The sequence below is a fragment of the Myxine glutinosa genome, chromosome 6, assembly GCF_964187855.1.
Source record: "Myxine glutinosa chromosome 6, kmMyxGlut1.1, whole genome shotgun sequence".
Classification (NCBI taxonomy): domain Eukaryota; kingdom Metazoa; phylum Chordata; class Myxini; order Myxiniformes; family Myxinidae; genus Myxine; species Myxine glutinosa.
The window spans coordinates 139,644,738-139,669,117 of NC_136266.1; the positions used below are offsets into that span (position 1 = coordinate 139,644,738).

Genomic DNA, 24,380 nt, shown 5'->3' on the forward strand with positions numbered 1-24,380 from the left:
GTAGAAAAGATCAAGGTTTTGGATGGGGGAAGATAAGAGATGGTGGTGAACAGCTGTTTTGCTCAGTTCTTTACACAACGCAGATGTCACTAGGGAAATGGCCTACTCTTACACATACTATGACATAACTAATTCTAAGTGGGCCTACGTGTTGCTTGTTGACTAACTATGGGGGGCAAACCTTTAACCTTTAATGATGTCATATTTACACTCTCAAAACCTCAACAATATATATATATATATATATATATATATATATATATATATATATATATATATATATATATATATGTATATATTGTCGCGCAACTCCAATTAACATCAGAGTCATGGATAGCCTAGAACGGCAACTACCCAAACACGGATTCGGCTATGGCCGCACGGGAGGAAGAAGGGAAATGGAGGCTGCGGCGAAAGCACTTAACTGCAGCACGCCGGCGTAGCTCCGGTCCTGTGAGAGGAAATTAACTCAAGCAGCACAGGTTTGAATGGGGGATGCAAAATAATACAAGGGTTTATTCAAATGAAAAAGGCAGGACAGGAAAATGCACGCCGATAATAAAATGAGGTAGCTAAATTGGGATCCCACACACAACAGATTTCACACACGAGACGAGGGAGATGAATACGAAAATAAAAACGTCCGTTATGTAATTGGGTACGCTGAGCTCGGTCTTAGCTGTCTTGTCATCTTCAATTCCCAGCCTCGAAGAATCCTCCGTCCGCCTCGCACACCCCGCTAGGCCCGAGCCAACGCCCTCGCCAACTGAACGACTCTCTCTCTGCTGCCAAAAACGAACTCCTGACTCTCTCGTGCACACAAACTCTTGACTCCACGGAATGGCGTCCGGCCCCCACTAATATCCCTGGCCGATGACGTCAGCATTGGCGCACTGTCCCAACCAATCAGAGCCTCCACTGACTCGCCGGCTCGCCCAGGGGCACGCCCACTGCACCACTCTCACTCCCGTCCTCTATTCCATGGTCATAGCACGTGCTATGCGAGGGGATAGGCCTCTCGGAGGTGTAAATGGTGGCGGCCATTATCGGCGGTGCCCTGGCCTGCTTTCTTCCTAGGTCATGTCAGGGGGGAGGGCGTTATTAGTGTTGTACTAAGGGATCCTAACTAAGTGTCTATGTGGTCTGTAGTGCCAAAAGGGACAAATGTTTGGCTAACCAGGTGAGTCATACAAGGGCTCTACTCATTATTCCCTACACTACTAAACACACGAATTTCCTGGTAGATTCACAATTAAACACCTTAACCGACAAATGCCTACACATGGAAAACTTATTACAGGTAATGTTCCTTACCGCGACATCCCGAAGCATGGTACCTACTCAGACCTACTCTGCTCTACATATCACTACCCACATTCATAACAGTATGTTCATGGTATTTAAACAATCCTCCCCTTTGGGGTCTATGGGGGAGGGGGAATTCCCCTCCAAAATAGATATTTGCTTTCTTCTCAGAAACGACCACGCCATTTCGATGAAACTTCACCACAACCTTAATCACCCATGATGTACCAATGTTTGTTCAAGGCATTAGAAAAATTGGGGTCTTAAAAGGTACATGGGGATGGGGGAGGGAGGTTTGCCCCCCAAAGTAGGTATTTTTTCTTTGTTTAAAGTCTCATAATTCTGTTAGTATGATTCCACATGCTGCCCTGTCTTCTAGCAACCATTGAAATTGGTTTAAAATACCTTCAGTCGGTGCAGTATACTGTTTGTTCCACCAGGTGAGCACCAAGGGTATTTCCCCTATGTTTTTGTTTACAAAGTAAAGATATTTTTATCAATGGCTTTGGCAACCCAATTAACACATATTTTCACACTTTTGATTTAAAATGTCATATCATGTGTGTCTGTTAATGCATGATTGATGACATCTCAAGAAAGACCCAATTTAACCCTTTTGAGCTTGAAAATAACCTTCACGGTCAAAACCGAGAATGCCATCCAACTTCATCTGCATCCCTATCTCGTATGTAGTCGATGTAGCATGGGTGACTACTTCTAACAAAAAGGCATTGAACGTTTTCCGAGCACACTTTTGTCAGGCTGGCTAGCCTACTTGTCCTTTGTTTCATGTACAAGATATGTGCAGCGATACTTCACCAGGCAAAGATATTTTAAAATGACTTGCAATCAGAAAAACTTCCTTCAGCAAAAACTTCAAAAAGAACCCTCCAACTTTCCTTGTTTTTCCATCATCGGTCTCTCGGTGTTTCTTCTTATTTCAAGTATAACCTTTTCCCCCACAGTGGTTGACGATGTGCATTCAGAGGCTTCAAACTGCATCAGTCCTTGCCGGTTTCTCACCACCAAAGACTATATCACGATCATGTGGACGACATTTGCTGAGTTTCCAGGTAAAATTAAATGTCCGTTTAAAAAGAAAACTATTTAAAGGAAAATTTATAAATCGTGATTTTGTCAACAGTTGCTTTGCTTAAAAATGAAAAATATTGCAACACATTTTCAGTAAATGTTAATTTTTAACTACCTCATTAAACTCTAGGTTGTACAACTTGATCAAAAGTGCTGTGGTGTAACTCCAGTTTATTTCTTTAATAGCATTCCAATGCTGTTCTACAAATTATCTGGATTAAAACCTCATCACATTCTACAAGGGTCATCACAAAAGTTGGTTCTCTCACTGTGCTTAGAGCGTTATGAATAAGGGTCCATGTATTTGCAAAATTTCCAATATACAGCCTCAATATTTATTGATCGATGTCGGTTAAATGTACTTTCTTGCACTACTCGTTCCGTTTCTGTGATTAATGTAATGGCTTCTCGTCCCAAGAAAATGGTTGTGGCAGAAAGCTTCAGGAAAGATGAGATCCAACATCTTCTTAAATTCATGGTGATGCAGAAGATAAAATGAACATAAAATTCAGCAAATTTTTGAAACCAAAAGTAAAAATCCACCAATCTTCCAGGAAGACTTTTTGCATCTACTGAAGAGGTTAACACAGCCTCATCCACTGCATTGTAAACACTTTTTTTTCTTTTCTTTTTTTGTATACAAGATCGAGGCTCGTCTAAGAGCTAACATTGATCACAAGAAGACAAACTGACACATAAAACATATGAAAAAGGGAGCAGGAGAACAAGATGGAGAGCAGGGACATCAGGAGATCTGTGGGAGGGAGAGGGCTTGGGAGGAGGAGGCATGGGAAGGGGGGCGCGGGGTGGGAGAGGTAAAAAAAACACATGGACACTGCTCGGACTTCCAGGAAAGAAGTCGGAATTTCAAAAAAGTGGATTTGGGGTGAAATTAGCGGGGGTAGAAAAGATCAAGGTTTTGGATGGGGAAGATAAGAGATGGTGGTGAACAGCTGTTTTAAAGTCCTGGAGGTAGGAATGGGATTGAAGAGAGTGAGGGAGTTTGTTCCAGAGGTGGGAGAAAAGGGGAATGAAAGAGTGAAGGTGAGCAGAGAGTCTTGATTTTGGCAGTTTACCATAAGAGGGTTGCTGGCAGATCTTGTGCGACCTGTAGGAATACTTGGGGGACAGAGCACAGAGAGAGCTGGGGGAGCAAGGCCGGAGAGGAGTTGGTAGAAGACAGAAAGACCACCAACCGGTGAGTGAGTGAAAGGCCCTCGGAGTTAGCTTCATCGCGGGAGATCCCAACGATTCTGAAAACTTTGGTTTCAACAGCGTGAAGCCGAGAACACTCCGACTTTAGGACACTTCGGTGTTGAGATCGAAGAGTGACTTGAATGCTGGATAGAGGCAGGTCCTTGAAGTGGATGGGTAGAATAATGTGGCATGCACAAACATTGTTAATTGTGTTGTGTGTGTTGATGGAGGAGGGATGAACTTTTGTGATGATGGTTTTTATCAACTTAAATGTGACAAAGTTATGCTAAGTAGTGTGAGAGGTATATTTCAGCTGATGTGTGGCGTGTCTAACCTTTGCTAGAGCGAGAGGGTAATGACCCTCGTACTTTGGGGATTGTGCAACATGGCAGGAAAACTTTGTGAAAACTTTTCTTTTATATTTTTATTTTTCAGAGTTTGCAAGGGCTAAACCATTTAGCTTCCATCCAGAAACTGAAGTCGATTGATAATTTGAATTCATGTTATGATTTTCCAACTTTGTGAACCAATTGCCAATCGGGTTCGTCACCACTGATGGTAACTGCAAGCAGACTCACTTCCTCCTTATTCCAACTCTCTGCAACTGGGAATTTAAATAAGTAGGCTCCCTTTGCCCCAAAACTGTTAAGGAATCGTGCCTATGCATATAAAATCGGTTCGACATGAGCTGCATCACAAAGTTAACAAAAATACAGGGTTTGCCAACTTGAGGACATTCATTATTCGAGCATCATGACTACGGGTAGACCATGATAAATATTTGGTGGCTTAGTGCCCAGGAAGTGGCGTCAGGAAGGGCATCCGGCCATAAAAACATTGCCTCAAACAGGGAACCATGATCGTCATGGGGCCCGCAAGGCTAACCCCCGCTCTAGCGGGGAAAAATGGCCTTAAAACGATCATTCATTCATTCATTCAGTGCCCACTCCTTCTGTTTTGCCTTGGAGCAGCCCAGATTTTGGATGTAAGCAAGAGGCAGTTTGACAAAGAGCATGAATTAAGAACCAGCAAGTCGCTTATAGTTTTTCCTCATTTGGATTAAGGCCAGATCACCACACGACACGGAGCGAGTAAAAACACATTGATGCTTTCTTCTCTTTTCCTCGTCCAGGCATATTCATTGGATCCGTCGCATCAGATCTCCTGGGAAGAAAACCAACAATGGGTTTATGCATGCTCATCTTCTGTGTCTGTTCCTTCTGTTTGATTGCTTGTTTGGAAAGGTAAGTTTGTTGATGTTATGATTTTCTACTGTGCCATTTATATTATTGCTCCATAATATCAATAATGTATTTTAACATAGTATATTCAATAAAGTATTTTAATGGCTTTCTTTTTCTTTACCTTTTGTGATTTTTCTATTGTGTACAAGTTATGGATTCTACCTTTTGTTTCTCTCTTACTCCCCTGCTTTTTCTTTCCATTGGCTTTTCTTTCCCTTTCCTCAAGTTGCATAAATCATTATGTTTAGACTTTGGAGTGACATGTAAATGCTGGTTTTGGACCACTTAGTGAGCCATCAACCACTGAGCCTTCTGGCTCAAGTAAGTTCAGGCTGTGTTTAAACTCCACTAATCATCATTGACCAGTTAATCCAATACGAGCTTTTATATTTGACTATCCCCCACCCCTCCCCAATCTTGACCTCCCAAGACTATCCCCCACCCCACAACCCCTTCAATGCACCAACCATGCTGTGTAAGACAGAGATAAGTCACACTGAAACAACTTGTACAAAAAAAAAAATGGAGTGGCTAACTTTATCGCCATGTTGATAGTCTAAAACTCTCAACATCTCTAAATATTCTAATGCCATCATTTTTAATACAACTCAAAGGTTTAAATTATACAAGGACATACAAAGAACTTCAACGCAGGAAGATTCCATTAGTTCTGTCAATCCTGATCAATCATGCCAACATCTTGGTATTCACCCATCCCGACTACCTCCACTTACCTATCCAAGTCATTTTAAAAACTATCCATTGACCATATTGCCACAACCATTGCAGGAGCCCATTCCATGCAATAACTACTCTTATTGAAAGACCTCTGCCGTACCACAGTCCTAACTTATTTACACTAGAACTGTGCCCCCATTGTCCTGTCTATTCTTCTGAAAAATATTATGCAGGTTTTTTTTTTGGATACAGAATCGAGGCTCGTGTAAGAGATAACACATTAAACATGAAAACATGCACAGACACACAAAACATACAATGAAGGGAGCGGGAGACAAGAGAGGGAGGAAGAGGGAAGCACACAAGCACAACAACAGTAAAGAACAAGGAGATCACGAGTAGAAACACATGTTCCACTTATGCATCACGTCGGTAGATCTGTGGAACGGGGACGGCTGGGAGGAGGGAGGGGTACATGGTACAAAGTAAATGAACACAACTAGGAATTTCACGACTAGGAATTTGGGGAAAGAAGTTGGGGATTGAAAGAGGTGGATTTGGGGTGTTTTAATGTGGGTAGAAAAAAAAATCAAGGTTTTGGATTGGGAAAGATAAGAGATGGTGGTGAACAGCTGCTTTAAATACCTGGAGGGAGCAGAGGGATTGAAGAGAGTGTGGGAGTTTGTTCCAGAGGTGGGAGAAAAGAGGAACGAAGGAGTGAAGGTGAGCAGAGAGTCTTTCTTTTGGCGGTTTCACCAGCAGAGGGTTGCTGGCAGATCTTGTGTGACCTGTAGGAGTATTTGGGGGACAGAGCACAGATAGAGCAGGGGGAGCAAGGCCGGATAGGAGTCGGTAGAAGACAAAGACCATCGACCTGCCGGTGGTGAGAGAGAGAAAGGCCCTCAGAGTTAGCTTCATCGCAGGAATTCCAATGATTCTAAATGCTTTGGTTTCAACCGCATGAAGCCGAGCTCGGTGGAAGGCAGGAGCACCGGCCCAGAGGGGAGAGCAGTATTCCAATGAGCTGCGGATGAAAGCTTTGTATGTGGTGAGGCGCTCAGAAATGTCCAGAAAGGACTTCGCACGATGGAGGATGCCCAGTCGGCGACTGGCTTTGGAGGCCAGCTTGGAAATGTGGTTTTCCTAGCAAAGATCGTGGCAGATAGTGAGACCCAAAAGCTTGAGTGACAGAACTTCTTCAAGAGGATTGTTCAGAATTGTGATTGGAGGGTTGTCCAGTCGGTCTTTTCGGAGAGACATAGTAAGAGTGTGAGATTTGTCAGGATTGAAAGACATGTTCCACTTGTTTGACCAGTCTGTGATTTTGTCCAGGTCTGCAGAGAGTGAGGAGGCTGCAGACTGCCGATCTGAGGGATGAGGAATGGAGCGGCAGAGAGTGGAGTCACCAGCAAAGAGATAGAGAGGATTTTCAAGAGAGTCAGAGAGATCATTGATGAAGACCAGAAAAAGCACAGGGTCCTCAACACTGCCTTGGGGAACTCCAGCCTGAACAGGAAGGGGAGATGAGAGAAACCCATTCAATGCCACACGTTGACTACGACCAGAGAGGAAGTCCGCAAGCCATGCATGGAGATTTCCATGGATACCATAGGAGGACAGTTTGGTGAGCAGATCGGGGTGCCAGACCATATCGAAGGCACGTGACATGTCAAGGGAGACCGCTCTAATTTCCTGTTTGGCATTGAGGACCTCCATCCATTGTTGATACAGCAGAAGCAGCATGTCCAGAGTAGAGTGACCTGGTCTGAAACCAAATTGATGATCAGTGATCAAGCCATTGGAGAAAAGGAAAGATTTGATATCTGAAGCAATGATGGATTCCATGACTTTGCTGATAATTGGGAGAAGGCTGATTGGTCTGTAGTTGCAAGCATCTGTTTTTGCACATTTTTTGTGTAAAGTGGTAGGTAATGTTGGCTGATTTCCAAGCTGATGGCAGATGACCTTGAGCAAAAGAGAGGGTGAAGAGAACAGAGAGAGAGTGAAAGAGCGGCAGAGCAGGATTTTAGGACACGTGGGCTGATGCCGTCAGGACCAGTTGCAGAATCTGAGTCGAGGATTGACAGAAACTTCTCCACCTTGTCAGGAGAAGAGGACACAGAGTCCAGGAGCAGCTGGGTACGACTGGGTATGGTGGGTACAGAGAGAGATGGGTTTGGGACATAAGGTTTGGGACACGTTAGAATCTGTGCATGAGCGAGAAAAAAAAAGAAGATTTAGAGGCAAACACAGAGTTTGGGGCATTCAGCTTTTTCATGTGTGGAGTCAGCTGTGTAGCTGTTTGAGGTAAGGGAGGGGATGGAGGGGGAACAAACACCAGAAACAGATTTGACCAGACGCCACCAGGATATGGAAGAGGGAGACAGGTTTGAGAATTCGGTCCTGAGGGTGGACACACACTTGTTTCGGGCTTTGTGAAAGGAAATGAGATTTCCTTCCATTGGATTTGCTTTCCAGGAGGCGAAGGCAAGTTATTTCTGGGCAACTGCCTCACCACAATATTCCCTGTACCATGGGTGGGAGGAAGGGAATGACAACTGAAGACGACATGGGATGAATCTGTGCATGAGAGAGAGCAATTTACTTTTGAAGAATTCCCAGGATGACTTGATGTCAGAGGCGGTAGTGATGGGAGACCAGTCCAGATGATTGATAGCTACTTGAAGACCGTGCCAGTTGGCGTGAATGAAATGCCAGACTCGGTGACGCTGAGGAGGCTCTCTGAGAATGGTCAGAGAAATGTCCACTTTAACAAGCACATGATCAGATGAGCCGATTGGAGCAGAAGAACCGCAGCAGACTTTTGCAGGGAAGTTAGTCATAACCAAATCTAGAAGAGAAGATGCTCCGTTGTCTGAGATCCAGGTCAGGAAATTTACAGATTGTGTCAGTCCCAATGAGTCGCAGAAGTCCTTTGCTGAGGAGCCATGGCTGGAGAGAGAGGTACCCACACCCAGCCAACTGGCATCTTACTATAATTCACAAAATGTCCGTCTGTCTGTTCAAAGGTACCGTAAAAACTGCTGAACCGATCGCAAAGATATTTTGGGTGGGTAATCCTGGGACCACTGGGAGTAAAATTGGCTATTTTGTTTTCCCAATTTCAGCTTTGGTCTCCAGCATTCTCAGGTTTGGACTCCCGCATAACATTCGCGTTCGCATAACATTCATTGTGACGATGTTCTCATTGTGACGATGTTGTGACGATGTTCTCATTGTGACGATGTTGTGACGATGCATGTGTTCACGGTAGTGTTTGACGTGACGGTGTGAACGTAATATCGTAATGTTTTTCGCTTCGTAATCCTTTAATGAACGTCTAATGCCCTTCGATGTCCGGGGCCGCACGCGCACTACACTGGACGGGCCTGCGTATACCTTGCCCTTCGCCGTCAGGCTCGGGTAAACCGCTGAGCCCCATCCGTTATGGGGACTGGGGCTTGAGGCAGTGTCCTTCATTAAAAGTATAATAAACACTGTCTCCATCGATCTTGCCAAGGCCGTAACAGCCGTAACGTTTAATCTCTACATGAGAGAATTCCACTTAGCTATTTGGGCGGTGAATACGCTAACAGATCGCTGTCTCCATCGATCTTGCCAAGGCCGTAACAGCTATCGGCTCAAAATCCTTTTAACTGTTGATTTGGTATTGTTACACGTATCGGGAATTTGGTACACGCATCGGGAGTACATACGACATAGCGATTGTGAACACGATTATCGATCACGATTCACGATCACGATCATCACGATCACAGTGTATCGATCACGATTTGAAACACGATGGAATAATATCTACCGATATGAACAGTGATGTGGCTTTTATTGAAATTCTAAAGATACTGTTTAGATTTTGATGATTTGCATGTCATATGATTCAACAGATGTTTATATGAATCATTTAAAAAATAAAAAACCCCTTCAATTTCTGATATTTTGCCTTTTCATTTGGGCCTCCCAATTGAAGCCCTGCCCATAGGGTGGGTACCGTTGCTAGTGGTGACAATGGAAATCGCCACTTATGAGGAAGAGAGAGTTGGGATGAGTAGATAGAAGTTGGTCCATATTATCAGACAGCGAGATGTAGATGGAGTCATCACTATTTGGGGGACGGTACAACACACATATGAACAAAAGATGGGAGCGAAGGGGAAGCCGTAGCCAGAGGTACTCCTGGGGATGACGTGGAGAGAGGGCAGTGCAGGGAGAGTGAGGAAGAGTTTTTGATAAAGATAGCAACCCCACCTCCAGGACGAGGCTCAGGTCTATCATACCGGAGGAGGGAGTAACCTGGGAGAGATACCAAGGAATCCGAGACATCATGAAGGAGGAAAGTTTCTGTTAAGCAGATCACGTCTGGTTTGTCAGAAGCAACCCGTATGAAGAGATCGGTCAAGTTTGAGCGAAGGCCCCAGATGTTTGAGGTCTATACTGTTAATGAAGAGGAAGGGGGAGCATCGGATGCAGAACGGGGGGGGGGGGGGGGGGAGGTGTAGGGTAAGATGTGGAAGCGGAGGAAGAGGTAGGAATAGCTGTTGAAAGTGTGTCAGAGATTTCAGAATAGCTAGGAGAAAGGGAATGATGGGGCAGATTAAAGGTTTAATGGTGATTGGGTGAGGCCAGTGAGGTGTTGTTTGAGGGGGGGGGGGCAGAGCGAGGAAGAAGGTTGGGGGAGATGGAGATGAGAGTTGGAAGGGAGAAGAAGCGGGGAGGACGTTTTGAGGAGGAGGGGTGAGAGGAGGGAATTGGAGCAAAAATGAGGGTGGGGAGATTTGAAGGGGAGGGGGGAGTTTGGGAGGGGAGGTGTGAGTGGGGAGTTTAGGTGGGGAGGTGTGAGGGGGGAGTTTAGGAGGGGAGGGGCGAGGGGGAAGTTTAGGAGGGGAGGGGCAATGGGCAGGTAGGAGGGGAGGGGTGAGGGGGGAGTTTAGGAGGTGAGGAGGGAGTTTAGGAGTGGAGGGGTGAGGAGGGAGTTTAGGAGGGGAGGTGGGAGTTTAGGAGGGGAGGGGTGATGGGTGAGGGGGGAGTTTAGGAGGGGAGGGGGAGTTTAGGAGGGGAGGGGCGAGGGGGGAGTTTAGGAGGGAATGGGCAAGGGGGGAGATTGGTAAGGGATGGGTGATAGGGAAGATTAGGAGGGGAGGGGTGAGTTTGGATTTTAGAAAGTGTTGGATGTTTAATGGGAAACGAACATTTATTGCAAAATGAGTTTCTTGCGACCTTCGAGTCAGAGATCCGTTTGAAGACGCTGGAGGAGGTGTGGAGTGCAGGTGAGTTTAGGGAATGTAGGAAGGAGGAACTGCAAGACATGGATTTTTTTTTTTTAAATGAATAGATTTGGTGAGAAAGTCGAAAGCAACCTTTTGAAGAAGAATAACTTTTTTATGCCCAAAGTTCAGTTCTTGTCCTCTATTTAGTTCAGTTATTGTCTTGTCGTATCCATCTTGCAATCCATGTCCCAATTCTGTGGACTTTTTAAAATCTCAGAGTTCAACTTTTTTCTGTGCCCTCAGCAACTGGATTTCCTTGCTGGTTTGATCCAGCTCTATTATACCTGCTAGTACTACTCATTAAACTACTTGGCTCTTTCCAAGTAGCCATTTTGGTGCTTTCATACCTGGGGGACTCCTCATCCAGCACCACACCTTTAGCATGGTGTTGGCTTGAGATCTTAAGAGTCTTGAGTTTGAGCTCCTTTCATGCTGTTGAAATAACACCAGGTGGATTGACTCAGCCTATCATCCTTTCGAGATCGGCAAAATGAGTACCACCTGGCTGGTAATGGGGAGGGGGAAAGGGGAGAGGAACTGCATCAGTGGCATAGCTGTGCCCCCAGAAAATGATGCAACCAGCAGCATCAGGATGCATACAAAACAACAACAACCATACCTTGAGCTCTTGCATTTCTGACCATGCTTGTTTTCTTGGTATGTGTGGAAGTGGTTTCTATTGCTTTCCTCCAGGAAGTGTATGTGCTCGAGCTAGATGGTTCTTCTGTGCCATTGTTCTCCATGAGAGAATCCTCTGCCTAGCATCAAGACCACTTAGCCAGAAATATATGCCAGCTGCCTGCATGGCTTTCCACCACCAGCTCTCATGGCTTCACATAACTAATCGGGATGCTAAAATGGGGTTGCAGACCTTTCCCAAGGATGGCCCACAGATTAACGAATGGAAAGGACATTTCTGCCAAAAGGATAAGAATTGCTACCTTTCCCTCGTTGAAACCTTTGCCTTTGGTTTAATAACCTGAACCGCAAGGCATCAGCAGATTTGAATTCAGTGTCTTTCTCCTAAATGAACTGCTTACCAAAGCTAATAGTTCCCATCTGGCCGAAGCAACTGGTTTTAAGGTGCCAGTGATTCGTCCTTCACATATGCACTCGTTAGTGAAAACTTCTCCATGAGAAGGCTGGTGTAAGGCTAGACTGTCAGAAGCTGTTTGGGACACTCGGTCATTGGAGTATTTTGTGAACCTCAAGAGCTTTTACTCATTGTCACTCCAGCATAACATTCCATAGGGGTGTCGATAACACCTGCATCCCTCTTGCATGCATGTGTGTATATGACCGTTTTCTCCTCTGTGACCACCTTCGTGTGCGGTGGGTCTCATTATTGGCTGCCCGCTGTGTGTGTGGCAGCCCCTCACAATGTGGCAGCCCCTCACATGTACATATTGTCATGACGGAGAGGCGGTTAACGTAGACCATCTGAGCAAGAGGTCCAAAGACCTCCGCTAATGCCAAAATGATCACTAAAGTTACCGCATTCAATATTCACATTTCTTCGAAATAAAAGGTTTATTTACAATGTATTCAGGGAAAAGGATAGACAGGATGCTATAAACCAATACGGAATGAACCAATCCATTGACAGACACAGATAGGGATGATGACGAAAAGAAACCTAATCTTAAATATAATAAATAACCTGCTAATTGCGCCAATACTACCAGATTCACACAAACAAAGGGATATCCGGTGAGGACTTAAGGCGGGCATGCATTGATCTCTGCTGTATCACAACCAGCAGTCATGGATGTCATACATGCTGGTGATGGTGCACGCAGGGTGAAGTGCAGGTTGAATATCTATGGTGATGAGGAGACCTGGAGATGAGGTATTGAGGTAGGCTGCCTAGCAAAGAGAAGGATGTCTTTTCCTCTGGTCTCAAATGCAATCCCTCTTGCATGCATGTATGTATATGACCGTTTTCTCCTCTGGGACCACCTTCGTGTGTGGTGGGTCTCATTAATGGCTGCCCGCTGTGTGTGTGGCAGCCCCTCACAAAAGTGTTCTGCCCCTCTGCAGGGCCCTTGAGCTCACTCATCCACTGTGGCCAGCTGTTCTCTGGCCAAACTGCCAGTGATGTTTCCATTAAAGGGCCAGGTGTCGCAAGTCTTCAACCTGACCTCGCCTGTACATAAGGTTGGATACAATACAACCTTACTCTATACTGTTCTAAGATTATGATCACCACCTTCTGACTTGGTGTCCCATCTACACATATTACATACTTCTTACCCCTGACAGATCCCTAATACAGGAGTAATTCTTCCCTATACGATCACACGATCCATACTATTCTTACCACATTATATCTATGGATCCCCCCCCCCCCCTTCCACGTCACAGTATGTTTAGTTGTATCGTATTTTTTTTTTTTTGTATACTGAATCGAGGCTCGTGAAAGAGCTAACATTTATTTCACAAAAAATCAACCAGACAAACAAAATATATAACTAGAACGGGCACTCGGTAGAGCGCATACCTTCGCCGCAGCTACTGTTCTGTACTTGGCATGGGAGTGTAGGGAACAGAACAACAAAAATACGATTTTGACCTTGACCTTTGACCCGATTGCTCCCAAAATCTAATCAAATGTGTCCCGTATAATAACCAATCATCCCACCAAATTTCATGCAATTCGGTTGAATACTTTTTGAGTTATGCGAATAACATACACACACACACACAGACATACAAATAAATACACAGCGATCAAAACATAACCTTCCGCTTTTGCGAAGGTAATTAACCTGAAATTGCAGACAGAATTATTTATTTTATCTGAGAAGCTAAACGAATCTTCTTCTTTAGTACCTCAAACTTTATGTGAAATGCGATCGATTTTTAAAAATCAGAATTTGAGCAAATCTGTTTCATTCGTCTGTTAATATGCCTCCCCGATTGACAAATCTGCAATTTGAATTTCATTTGAGGTTGAAATGATTGCGGGAGATCGCGTTATAGTGATGACGTCTTGGATGGACATCCTCTTCTTCAGTCGCTCATAACTTTGAGTGAAATAAGATCGAGTTAAAAATAGTCAGAATTTGAGCAAATCTGTTTCATTCGTTTGTTAATATGCCTCATCTCTTGACAAATCTGCAATTATAAATTTTTTTGAGGTTGAAATGATCGCGGGAGATTGCGTTATAGTGATGACGTCCTGGATGGACATCTTCTTCTTCAGTCGCTCATAACTTTGAGTGAAATACGATCGAGTTAAAAATAGTCAGAATTTGAGCAAATCTGTTTCATTCGTTTGTTAATATGCCTCATCTATTGTCAAATCTGCAATTATAATTTTTTTTGAGGTTGAAATGATCGCGGGAGATCGCGTTATAGTGATGACGTCCTGGATGGACATCTTCTTCTTCAGTCGCTCATAACTTTGAGTGAAATACGATCGAGTTAAAAATAGTCAGAATTTGAGCAAATCTGTTTCCCAAAATCTAATCAAATGTGTCCCGTATAATAACCAATCATCCCACCAAATTTCATGCAATTCGGTTGAATACTTTTTGAGTTATGCGATTAACATACACACACACAGACATACAAATAAATACACAGCGATCAAAACATAACCTTCCGCTTTTGCGAAGGTAAAAAGAGGGAGCGGAAGACAAGATGGGGAGAGAAGGGGAAGCACACAAACACAACATTTGAGAGCAGGGAGAAGTGTGGGAGGGAGAGGGCTTGGGGGGAGGAGGCGTGGGAAGGGGGGGGGGTAGGTATAAAACACAAGGGGACCGAAATTAGCGGGGGTAGAAAAGATCAAGGTTTTGGATGGGGGAGGATAAGAGATGGTGGTGAACAGCTGTTTTAAAGACCTGGAGGGTGGAGTGGGATTGAAGAGAGTGAGAGAGTTTGTTCCAGAGGCGGGAGAAAAGAGGAATGAAGGAGTGAAGGTGAGCAGAGAGTCTTGATTTTGGCAGTTTAACCATAAGAGGGTTGCAGGCAGATCTTGTGCGACCTGTAGGAATATTTGGGGGACAGAGCCCAGAGAGAGCTGGGGGGGGGCAAGGCCAGAGAGGAGTCTGTAGAAGACGGAAAGACCACCAACCTGCCTGCGGTGAGTGAGTGAAAGGCCCTTGGAGTTAGCTTCATCGCGGGAGATTCCAATGATTCTGAACGCTTTGGTTTCAACAGTGTGAAGACGAGCTAGGTGTGAGGCAGGATCACCAGACCAGAGGGGAGAGCAGTATTCCATAGAGCTGCGGATGAAAGCCTTGTAAGTGGTGAGGAGCTCAGGTGTACCAAGGAAGGACTTCGCACGACGGAGGATGCCCAGTCGGCGACTGGCTTTGGAGGCCAGATTTGAAATGTGGTTTTCCCAGGAAAGATCATAGCAGATAGTGAGACCCAAAAGATTGAGTGACAGAACTTGTTGGAGAGGATTATTCAGAAAGTGGATGGGAGGGTTGTCCAGTCGGTCTTTTCAGAGAGACATCGTAAGAGTGTGAGATTTGTCAGGATTGAAAGACATGTTCCATTTGTTTGCCCAGTCTGTGATTTTGTCCAGGTCTGCAGAGGGTGAGGAGGCTGCAGACTGCCGATCTGCGGGATGAGGAATGGAGCGACAGAGAGTAGAGTCGTCAGCAAAGAGATAGAGAGGATTTTCAAGAGAGTCAGAGAGATCATTGATGAAGACCAGAAAAAGCACAGGGCCCAGAACACTGCCTTGGGGAACTCCAGCCTGAACAGGAAGAGGAGATGAGAGAAACCCATTCAGGGCCACACGTTGACTACGACCAGAGAGGAAGTCCGCCAGCCATGCGTGGAGATTTCCATGGATACCAAAGGAGGAGAGTTTGGTGAGCAGAGCGGGGTGCCAGACCGTATCGAAGGCACGTGATATGTCAAGGGAGACGGCTCTAATTTCCTGTTTGGCATTGAGGACCTCCATCCATTGTTGAGAAAGCAGAAGCAGCATGTCCAGAGTAGAGTGACCTGGTCGGAAACCAAATTGATGGTCAGAGATCAAGCCATTGGAGAAGAGGAAAGATTTCATATCTGAAGCAATGATGGATTCCATGACTTTGCTGATATTTGGGAGAAGGCTGATTGGTCTGTAGTTGCTAGCATCTGTTTTTGCACCTTTTTTGTGCAAAGCGGTGATGTTGGCTGATTTCCAAGCAGATGGCAGATGACCTTGAGCAAAAGAGAGGGTGAAGAGAACAGAAAGAGGGAGTGAAAGAGCGGAAGAACATGATTTTAGGACCCGTGGGCTGATGCCGTCAGGACCAGTTGCAGAATCAGAGTCGAGGGTTGACAGAAACTTTTCCACCTTGTCAGGAAGAAAGGACACAGAGTCCAGGAGCAGCTGGGTACGACTGGGTACGGTGGGTACAGAGAGGGATAGGTTTGGGACACAAGATTTAGAGGCAAACACAGAGTTGAGGCATTCAGCTTTTTCACGTGCGGAGTCAGCCGTTAAGCCGTTTGAGGTGAGGGAGGGGATAGAGGGGGAACAAACACCAGAAACAGATGGTATATATAAATAGACAGACAGATGGTATATATTTTATGTGTATATATAAAGAGTATGCAGAGGTGTTTGCGGATGAACTTGGTACATTGCGTGAATCTACAACAAAGTTAACATATCTCCTGGTTCGCAACTGGAGATGTACAAGGCAAGGCCAGTGCTTTATGCTGTGCCTGAAATAGGCGATACTGAAATTGGCATGTTGGTGTCAGCTGGCATCATTCAACCAGTACAGTTCTCAGACTGGGCGGCACCCATAGTGCCTGTCCCAAAAGCCAAATGGTGCTGTTCGGAATTTTAGGGATTAAAAGTAGATAGTTCGTTAACAAGGTTGCCAAGACTGATAAAATCTGCAGGCTTGATGCTAAATTCGCAAGCAGAAACACCTTCACAGGGTACAGTAGATCATGAGTAATGGCCACTTGCAAATTCCTTCAGACAAGGAATCAAAGAAGTATATTTTGTCACAACTAACGCACCTCAGGGGCTGTTCAGACACAATAGATTGCCGTTGGAGTGTTGCCGGTGCCATACATTTTTCAGAGGGTCATGGAGAATCTTTTGCAAGGTCTCTCGAATGTGGTAGTTTACCTCGATGAGACAGGCGAATCTGAGCCCTTGAACCGAGCAAATCTGCAGGAAGTGCTCAAATGGTTCTCTGAAATGTGACTGTCAAAATCCTAGCTACTCTGGCCAAGTACTGATGCATTTTATCCTTCAAAGTGCCTTGTTAGCCCCACTGTTTGGAAGAAAAAAAAAAGTACAGATACATTCAAAGTACACCGCCCCCATGCCAAATAAATAAATAACATCTGCCAACGCAGCATTGCCGGGGCACCTTTGGCATCCAGCAATATCGCCGTGCAGCGCCATAGAGAAGGTATTAGGAGGGAGAGGTGTATAATAATTGATTGATTAATGGCATAATTCAAATCAATAAACGATTATTGTAAGATCATTTCTTAATCGATTGGCTAATAGCATACCTCAACCACCAGAGTTTTAACCAAAGCTGTAACTTTTTGAAAATTAATCAAATAAGTCATTAATTGAAGAAATTAAACATTTAATTGATCAATTAATAAATTAAAAATATCCTTTATAGCCATATGATTTAGTCACTGTCGTGTCCGAATATTAGCTTCCTAGCTCAAAAGGTGCCTGAGATATTGCCCATATGAGAGAAAATATATTTTATCATATCCCAGAAAATAGATATTTTATCATTGGAATCTCCCGCGATGAAGCTAACTCTGAGGGCCTTTCACTCACTCACCGCAGGCAGGTTGGTGGTCGTTCTGTCTTCTACCGACTCCTCTCCAGCCTAGCTCCCCCTGCTCTGTCTGTGCTCTGTCACCCAAATATTCCTACAGGTCGAACAAGATCTGCCAGCAACCCTCTTCTGGTGAAACTGCCAAAATCAAGACTCTCTGCTCACCTTCACTCCTTCATTCCTCTTTTCTCCCACCTCTGGAACAAACTCCCTCATTATCTTCAATCCCACTCCACCCTCCAGGTCTTTAAAACAGCTGTTCACCACCATCTCTTCTCTTCCCCCATCCAAAACCTTGATCTTTTCTACCCCCGTTAATTCACCCCAGATCCACTTTTCTGAAATACCAACTTCTTTCCTGGAAGTCCTAGCTGTGTCCATGTGGTTTTTACCTATCCCATCCCCCACCACCTTTCCCACGCCTCCTCCCCCCAAGCCCTCTCCCTGCCACAGATCTCCCGATGTCCCTGCTCTCAAATGTTGTACTTGTGTGCTTCCCCCTCTCTCCCCATCTTGTCTCCCGCTCCCTTTATTTTGTCTTATGTGTCCGTTTGTTTGTTTTTTGTCATTACTGTTAGCTCTTACAGGAGCCTCGATCTTGTATCCAAAAAACAAACAAAAAAAAAACGTGATTCATAATGAAAAGAAGTAAATAATAGTAAAATAATTAAATTATTCATCAACTGGCTGATAGAATACCTAAACCACCACCGTTCCATCTGAATCTGTAACTTTAAAAAAATTAATGAAATCATTAATAAAAAAATGAAACAATTAATCGATTAATTGATTAATCAATAAATCAAAAATACCCTTTACGGCCAAATCGCTTAGTCACTGTCGTATCCGAATATCAGCTTCCAGCTCAAAAGGTGCCTGAGATATTGCCCAGATGAGAGGAAATAAATAAGTGATTAATAAATCGATAATAATTAAGTAATTAATCAAATGATTAATCAAAAAACAAAAAATACCTTTTTTGCCAAAGCACATGCGCACTATTGTGCCAAAATTTCAGGTTCCTAGCTCAAAAGATGGCTGAGATATCGTCAGGACAAACAAACAAGAAAGAAAGAAAGAAACCGAAGTGAAAACTGAGTACACGTACTCCCTTTCAGTGTGCGTCATCGCCATGGCCCCTTTGGTGCCCGGCGATGACATCATGCAGCGCCTGGAGATGGCATAGGAAAGGAGAGGTGTACAAAAAAAAAACTTGGATTTTTGTAATTGGCTACGTCCATCTGGCCGTCTGTCCATCATGCTAGCTCCTTCTACACTGTTGTGCAAAAATTCACCAAACTTGGTAATTATGAGCAGGCCACATAGCAAGAAGGTGTGAGAGCAATGACTTGGTGCCTTATTTGTGAGCAACCTTTCACTCAGTGTAAGATGGCAAGTTTGGCAATGACCCAAGGTCATAGCTCTCTGTTGGGAAGAAAAGTTCAGGATCTTGATGACAGAGACATGATTGATAAAGTACAAGGTTATTCATGTGCATCAGTTGATCTTGTGGCAATGGATGTGAGGTACCACAGGACATGTATGAATGCCTGTATGAAATAAATATCCAAGTTGCAGAGTAGACCGAGTGACCACTAGGAAAGAGAGAAAGCATTTGCGGCTCACAGATGAATTCCAGAATCATCTGTTGTGTAAAAAAAACAAACTGTGGTGTACCTGTCTGCTATACGTTACAGGTTATAGATAGGTAGCTACTGGAGAAGAATGGTCAGTGCATTGCACAGACATGCAGATGATTCCATCTAAAATATTCAACTATGCAGCTACTTTACTTTCTGACATATATTCAAGGCGGTCCTTGTGGGCGATACTGCTGTGAGGCTGAGCATGACCAAACAGCATTCATTCCATCGCAATACATGTTCTATGCCATATGTAGAATTCCATCCTCAGTTGCTCTTGGTCGTGCATTTTATATCTATAATGAAACCAGTAACAAAAGTTTGATCGCTCCATCAATCACAAATAGTGACTTTATTCATTTTGCTTCGGACAATGCTGAATGGCGTGAGAACACTGCAGATGGTACAACATCCCATGCTTTGACAACTAATGTGTAGGTGACATACATGCAACATATCAATGAGTTGCTCTCCATACAGAGGAGGCTTCACAAGCAGATGAGGCGAGAAACCTGGACGTTTAAATCACAGATTCCCCCATCATGATGGAAAAGGAAGACAAGACCATGACAGAGAGTTCGGAGCAGGAAACCGAATATCAGCTGGTGACTCGACTCCCATTCCAGAAAAGTGACACATCGAGCCAAAGGTACTCATCATCTGTCATGCAAAAACAGGGAAAATGTCATGATATTCATTTGATCACTATACAACCAAGAAATCCAAGCGATCGCTGTCTTCAGCAACTCTAACACAGATTGAGCCACTTTACATATCACTGTCTGAAAGATGGAAATCTTGATCAATTGAGAAGTTCGAGGCCAAATCCGTACTTGGTTTCCAAGAGTGAGCTCAATCTTCATCAAATTAATCTTTTGTCGCATTATATAGCTCCTTTCTTGTCCTGGTTTTGTTTCATCAAGTACCACTCATGGAAATAAACGTAGCTATGAACAGTAATCCCAAGTAAATTGCATTGAGTACTTGAAATCGGGGCGTATCTGTAAGATTGAAAATCAACATGTCAAGGAAGGTGAGAATGCATGCTTACCGGTATTTTATAATTGAAGAATCCTTTACTAACTATTGATATAAACGTGTGGATTTATCTGAATGTAATCTGAATGGCCTCTCCGGCCTTGCTCCCCCAGCTCTCTCTGTGCTCTGTCCCCCAAATATTCCTACAGGTCGCACAAGATCTGCCAGCAACCCTCTGATGGTTAAACTGCCGAAATCTCGGCTCTCTGCTCACCTTCACTCTTTCATTCCTCTTTTCTCCCGCCTCTGGAACAAACTCCCACACTCACTTCAATCACACTCCTCCCTCCAGGTCTTCAAAACAGCTGTTCACCACCATCTCTTATCTTCCCCCATCCAAAACCTTGATCTTTTCTACCCCCACTAATTCACCCCAGATCCACCTTGTTTGAAATTCCAACTTCTTTCCTGGAAGTCTTGGCAGTGTCCATATGTTTTATACCTCTCCCACCCCCCCCCCCCCCCCTTCCCATGCCTCCCCCCCAAAGCCCTCTCCCTCCCACAGTTCTCTCGATGTCTCCATGTCTCTCGGTCCCTGCTCTCAAATGTTGTGTTTGTGTCCTTCCCCCTCTCTCCCCATCTTGTCTACCGCTCCCGATGTTATTTATTTTGTGTGTCTGTTTGTCTTTCTGTGTGATTAATGTTCGCTCTTTCACGAGCCTCGATCTTGTATACAAAAAAAAAAAAAAAAAAAAAAAATGTAGATCTCTGAATATAGGGGCAGATACTATTAAATATCCATTTACCTCGTATATTCCTCAGTTTTTAGGTTATAGATTGGTTTCAATTTCTGCAATAAAATGTCACTCCACAAGTCCAATAACATACAGTGATCAGAAAGAAATACTCAAACTATTTTTAATACCTTGTATATCCTTAGATTTTTTTTTGTTGTTGAAGGCTCCAGTCATGGACTATATTTTCCTCATTGAGGCCAGGCCTTAAATAAAAAAGCTGCATTGATCTACATCTGAAAAGATGTGAAAAGTGAAGAAAGAGAGAATAATCCAAGAGTTTTTTCGGAAGTAAAAAAAATCTGCTACATGAAAAGGGGAAGGTCTTAAGTGTTTGGAAATACATGGGAAGGTAAAGAGTTCCAGAGTGTCTTAGTGGTAGGGAAGAAACAAACGTCAGAGCGGCCCACCTTTGAGTTGTCAATGGCGACACAATAATCATGCTATGTAGTGGAACTGCCTTTAGAGGCCATTTTTCCCCGCAAAGCAGGGGTTATCTTTTTTTGGGCACCTTGGTCCCCTTTTTTGAAGCAATGTTTTATGGCCGGATGCCCTTCCTGCCACCAACCCTGTTAGTCGCCTCTTGCGACACAGGGAATTACCAGTGAACTGGTACTCAATTTGCCGACCTTGGAAGGATGACGGTCTGAGTCAACCCCCCTGGCGTTAATTCAGCGATCGACCGGGATTCGAACCTAGGATCCCAAGCCGGCACCCTAACCGCAAGCCAACACCAGGCTATGCGATGTAGTGGCTTGTTGAGTATTCCGTGGTCTCGCTAATGGCAGATACACACAAGCAGCAGGTTCTTGGGAGCAAAAAACAAAGTAATATCTGTAGAAAAGACAAAGGGAGCCAACTTTGCGGCGTAATTAGTTTGGGTCGAGTTTTGGGGTCAGATTGGGAGAGTTGATAAGTCAGATTACTTTGGATTTAATTATTTCCATTAAGTATGTGAAGCTAGAACCGCCCCAGATGTGAGAGCAGTACTCTATATAAGGACGAATCAATCATTTATATAGTTGAAGCAACTCTTCAGAGGAGAAGAATCTTCGACATCTGAACAGGACTCCCAGTTTCTTCGAGGCAGACTCAGCTATTTGTGTAATGTGTTGATTCCAGGATAAATTTGATGTTAGGGTAAAACCTAGTATAACCTATAACTATAACTAGTATAACCATCCAAGCGATATTTTAGTCAGATTCAGTGTAAACTAGAACGCCACTCAGTAGAGCGCATACTCCCGCCGTGGGTCAAGTTGGAATAATACATTTTGTTTAACATCCCCTCTCCCCAAAACAATAAATGAAAAAGAAAGTAGAAAAAGTAGTGAGCCCTATCTTCCAATGGTAAAAAATTCCTGGATCCGGAATAATATCCTGAGCTTCACCAAAAACTAATCAATTCTTCCTTATCCCAAGGGAAATCATCCCACCAACTTTCATCCAAATCCGTTCAGAACTTTTCCAGATATCTTGTTCACAAACACACGAACACACATGCACACACGGACGGACACGATCGAATGCGTTACTCCCTGGTGGGAGTAACTAATAAAATATTTAATGGACAATGATGTCCACCAAGTACATTTTGATACTAAACATCACAAACATGCAAAACCAAAAAAACTATTTTTTTCCAGATTAAGGTACTGTTATTTGAAAAGGTTGCCCTCTGGATTCTTGGTAGGTAAAATAATCCAAATGTAGTGGGCAAGGAAAGAGAGCACAGAGTGGCTACCTCAGCCACCGTGCTCCCTGAGACCTCCAACCTTGTGCAATGCTGTGCAGTGAAACAATTCTGCAGAGGTATTTTCCCGTTGTCTGGCTCTAACATGTTTGCCACAGCCTTTTGCGGAGCGACATGCAGCAAGCGCAAACATCAATGGTGTTTATAAACTTTGCTTGTAGTCTATCAGATATTGTCGCATGCATTAGGTGTGCGACGCTATACTGAGCATGTGTTGCACCTGCTTCGAGACTCTGTACACGTGGGGCATGGCCCTGGATCTCCAAGCGGTGATTGGTTGATATTATCTTGACGATGTGGTGTGGTTTCTTCTCATAAACCTTGTTGTTAGTCCATGAGGTATCATGTGAGCATAAAGTCGAAGTTGCAGAATTACTGCCCTCATTTTGTTGTGTTTTCCTCTGTGGTATAAAGTCTTCATCTCTAACTTGTGCTGTGTTGTCTTTCATTCTGCAGGACGATGATAACTATGCTGCTGTTTGTGGGACGAGGAATGATTTTGGCTTCATTCATGACTCTTTATGTTTACACTCCTGAGGTGAGCATCTGAAAACGCAAACAAATGAACGATTGCAAATGATGTCATCGGGTGAGTGTGTCCATCGACGGTGTAGCACATTAGCACACCCCAAATCACCAAATGATTGTATTTTTCCTTTCTGGTCAAATGTAGACTAAAAGTAACTTTTCGACAGGTTTGATCACATTCTTGCTTGTTACCTCTGCCACCAAAGGTGGACAGGGATTATGTTTTCTTTTCTGTCTGTCTGCCTGTCTTTTTGTCCGTTTGTGAGCTGGGTATCTCAAAAATGTCCGAACTGGCTTGAGGCTTTGTTTTTGTCTCGGCGGTTCTTCGATTGCGCTGCAATTACTTTCGGTCTCTGTTTTTCCCAGTCTTTTCATCCCATACTTCCTTGTTTTAAAATCTCAACTCAAAAAAAAAAAATCCTTCTCTGTTCTTATCCCTTTGTTCGTTCTTATTTGTTCGTTCGTTCTTCGACCACGTTGTTCGTGATCACGTGATCACGTTGTTAAAAAATGTTTACACTGTCCCCTGAAGAACTGTATTCTGTCGTATATTATAACACCTTTTCTTCTTCTTCTACAAAAGGATGCCTTTGACTTGCTCACCAAATCTATTCATTCCAAAAAAAAATTCCATCTCTTACAGTGCCTCTTTCATACATTCCCTAAACTCTCCAGCACGCCACTCATCCTTCAGCGTCCTCAAACGTATTATTGACTCGAAGGTCGCAAGAAACTCATTTTGCAATAAATGTTCATTTCCCATTAATCGTACACTTTTCAAAATCCAATCTCACCCCTCCCCTCCAAATCTTCCCCATCACCCCTTCCCTCCAAAACTTCCCCATCACCCCTTCCCTCCAAAACTTCCCCATCACCCCTCCCCTTCAAAACTTCCCCATCACCCCTCCCCTCTAAATCTACCCCCTTGCCCCTCCCCCCCAAATCATCCCCATCACCCATCTCTTTCAAATCTTCCCCCTTGCCCCTCCCCTCCAAATCTTCCCCATCACCCATCCCTTTCCAATCTCCCCCCTTGCCCCTTTCCTCCTAAACTCCCCCCACACCCCTCCCCTCCGAGACTCTCCCTCGCTCCTCCCCTCCGAG

General features: G+C 44.1%; 1 protein-coding gene across 1 annotated transcript in view; it reads left to right on the top strand.

Moving 5' to 3' along the window:
• Positions 1-24,380, top strand: part of LOC137430362 (synaptic vesicle 2-related protein) — a 92,457-nt gene that overhangs the window by 53,765 nt on the left and 14,312 nt on the right. Inside the window, exons 12-14 of the mRNA XM_068121174.2 lie at positions 2,271-2,378; positions 4,727-4,838; positions 23,205-23,286. Coding sequence (XP_067977275.2) covers positions 2,271-2,378; positions 4,727-4,838; positions 23,205-23,286 — 302 coding nt within the window. The remainder of the gene's footprint in view (positions 1-2,270; positions 2,379-4,726; positions 4,839-23,204; positions 23,287-24,380) is intronic.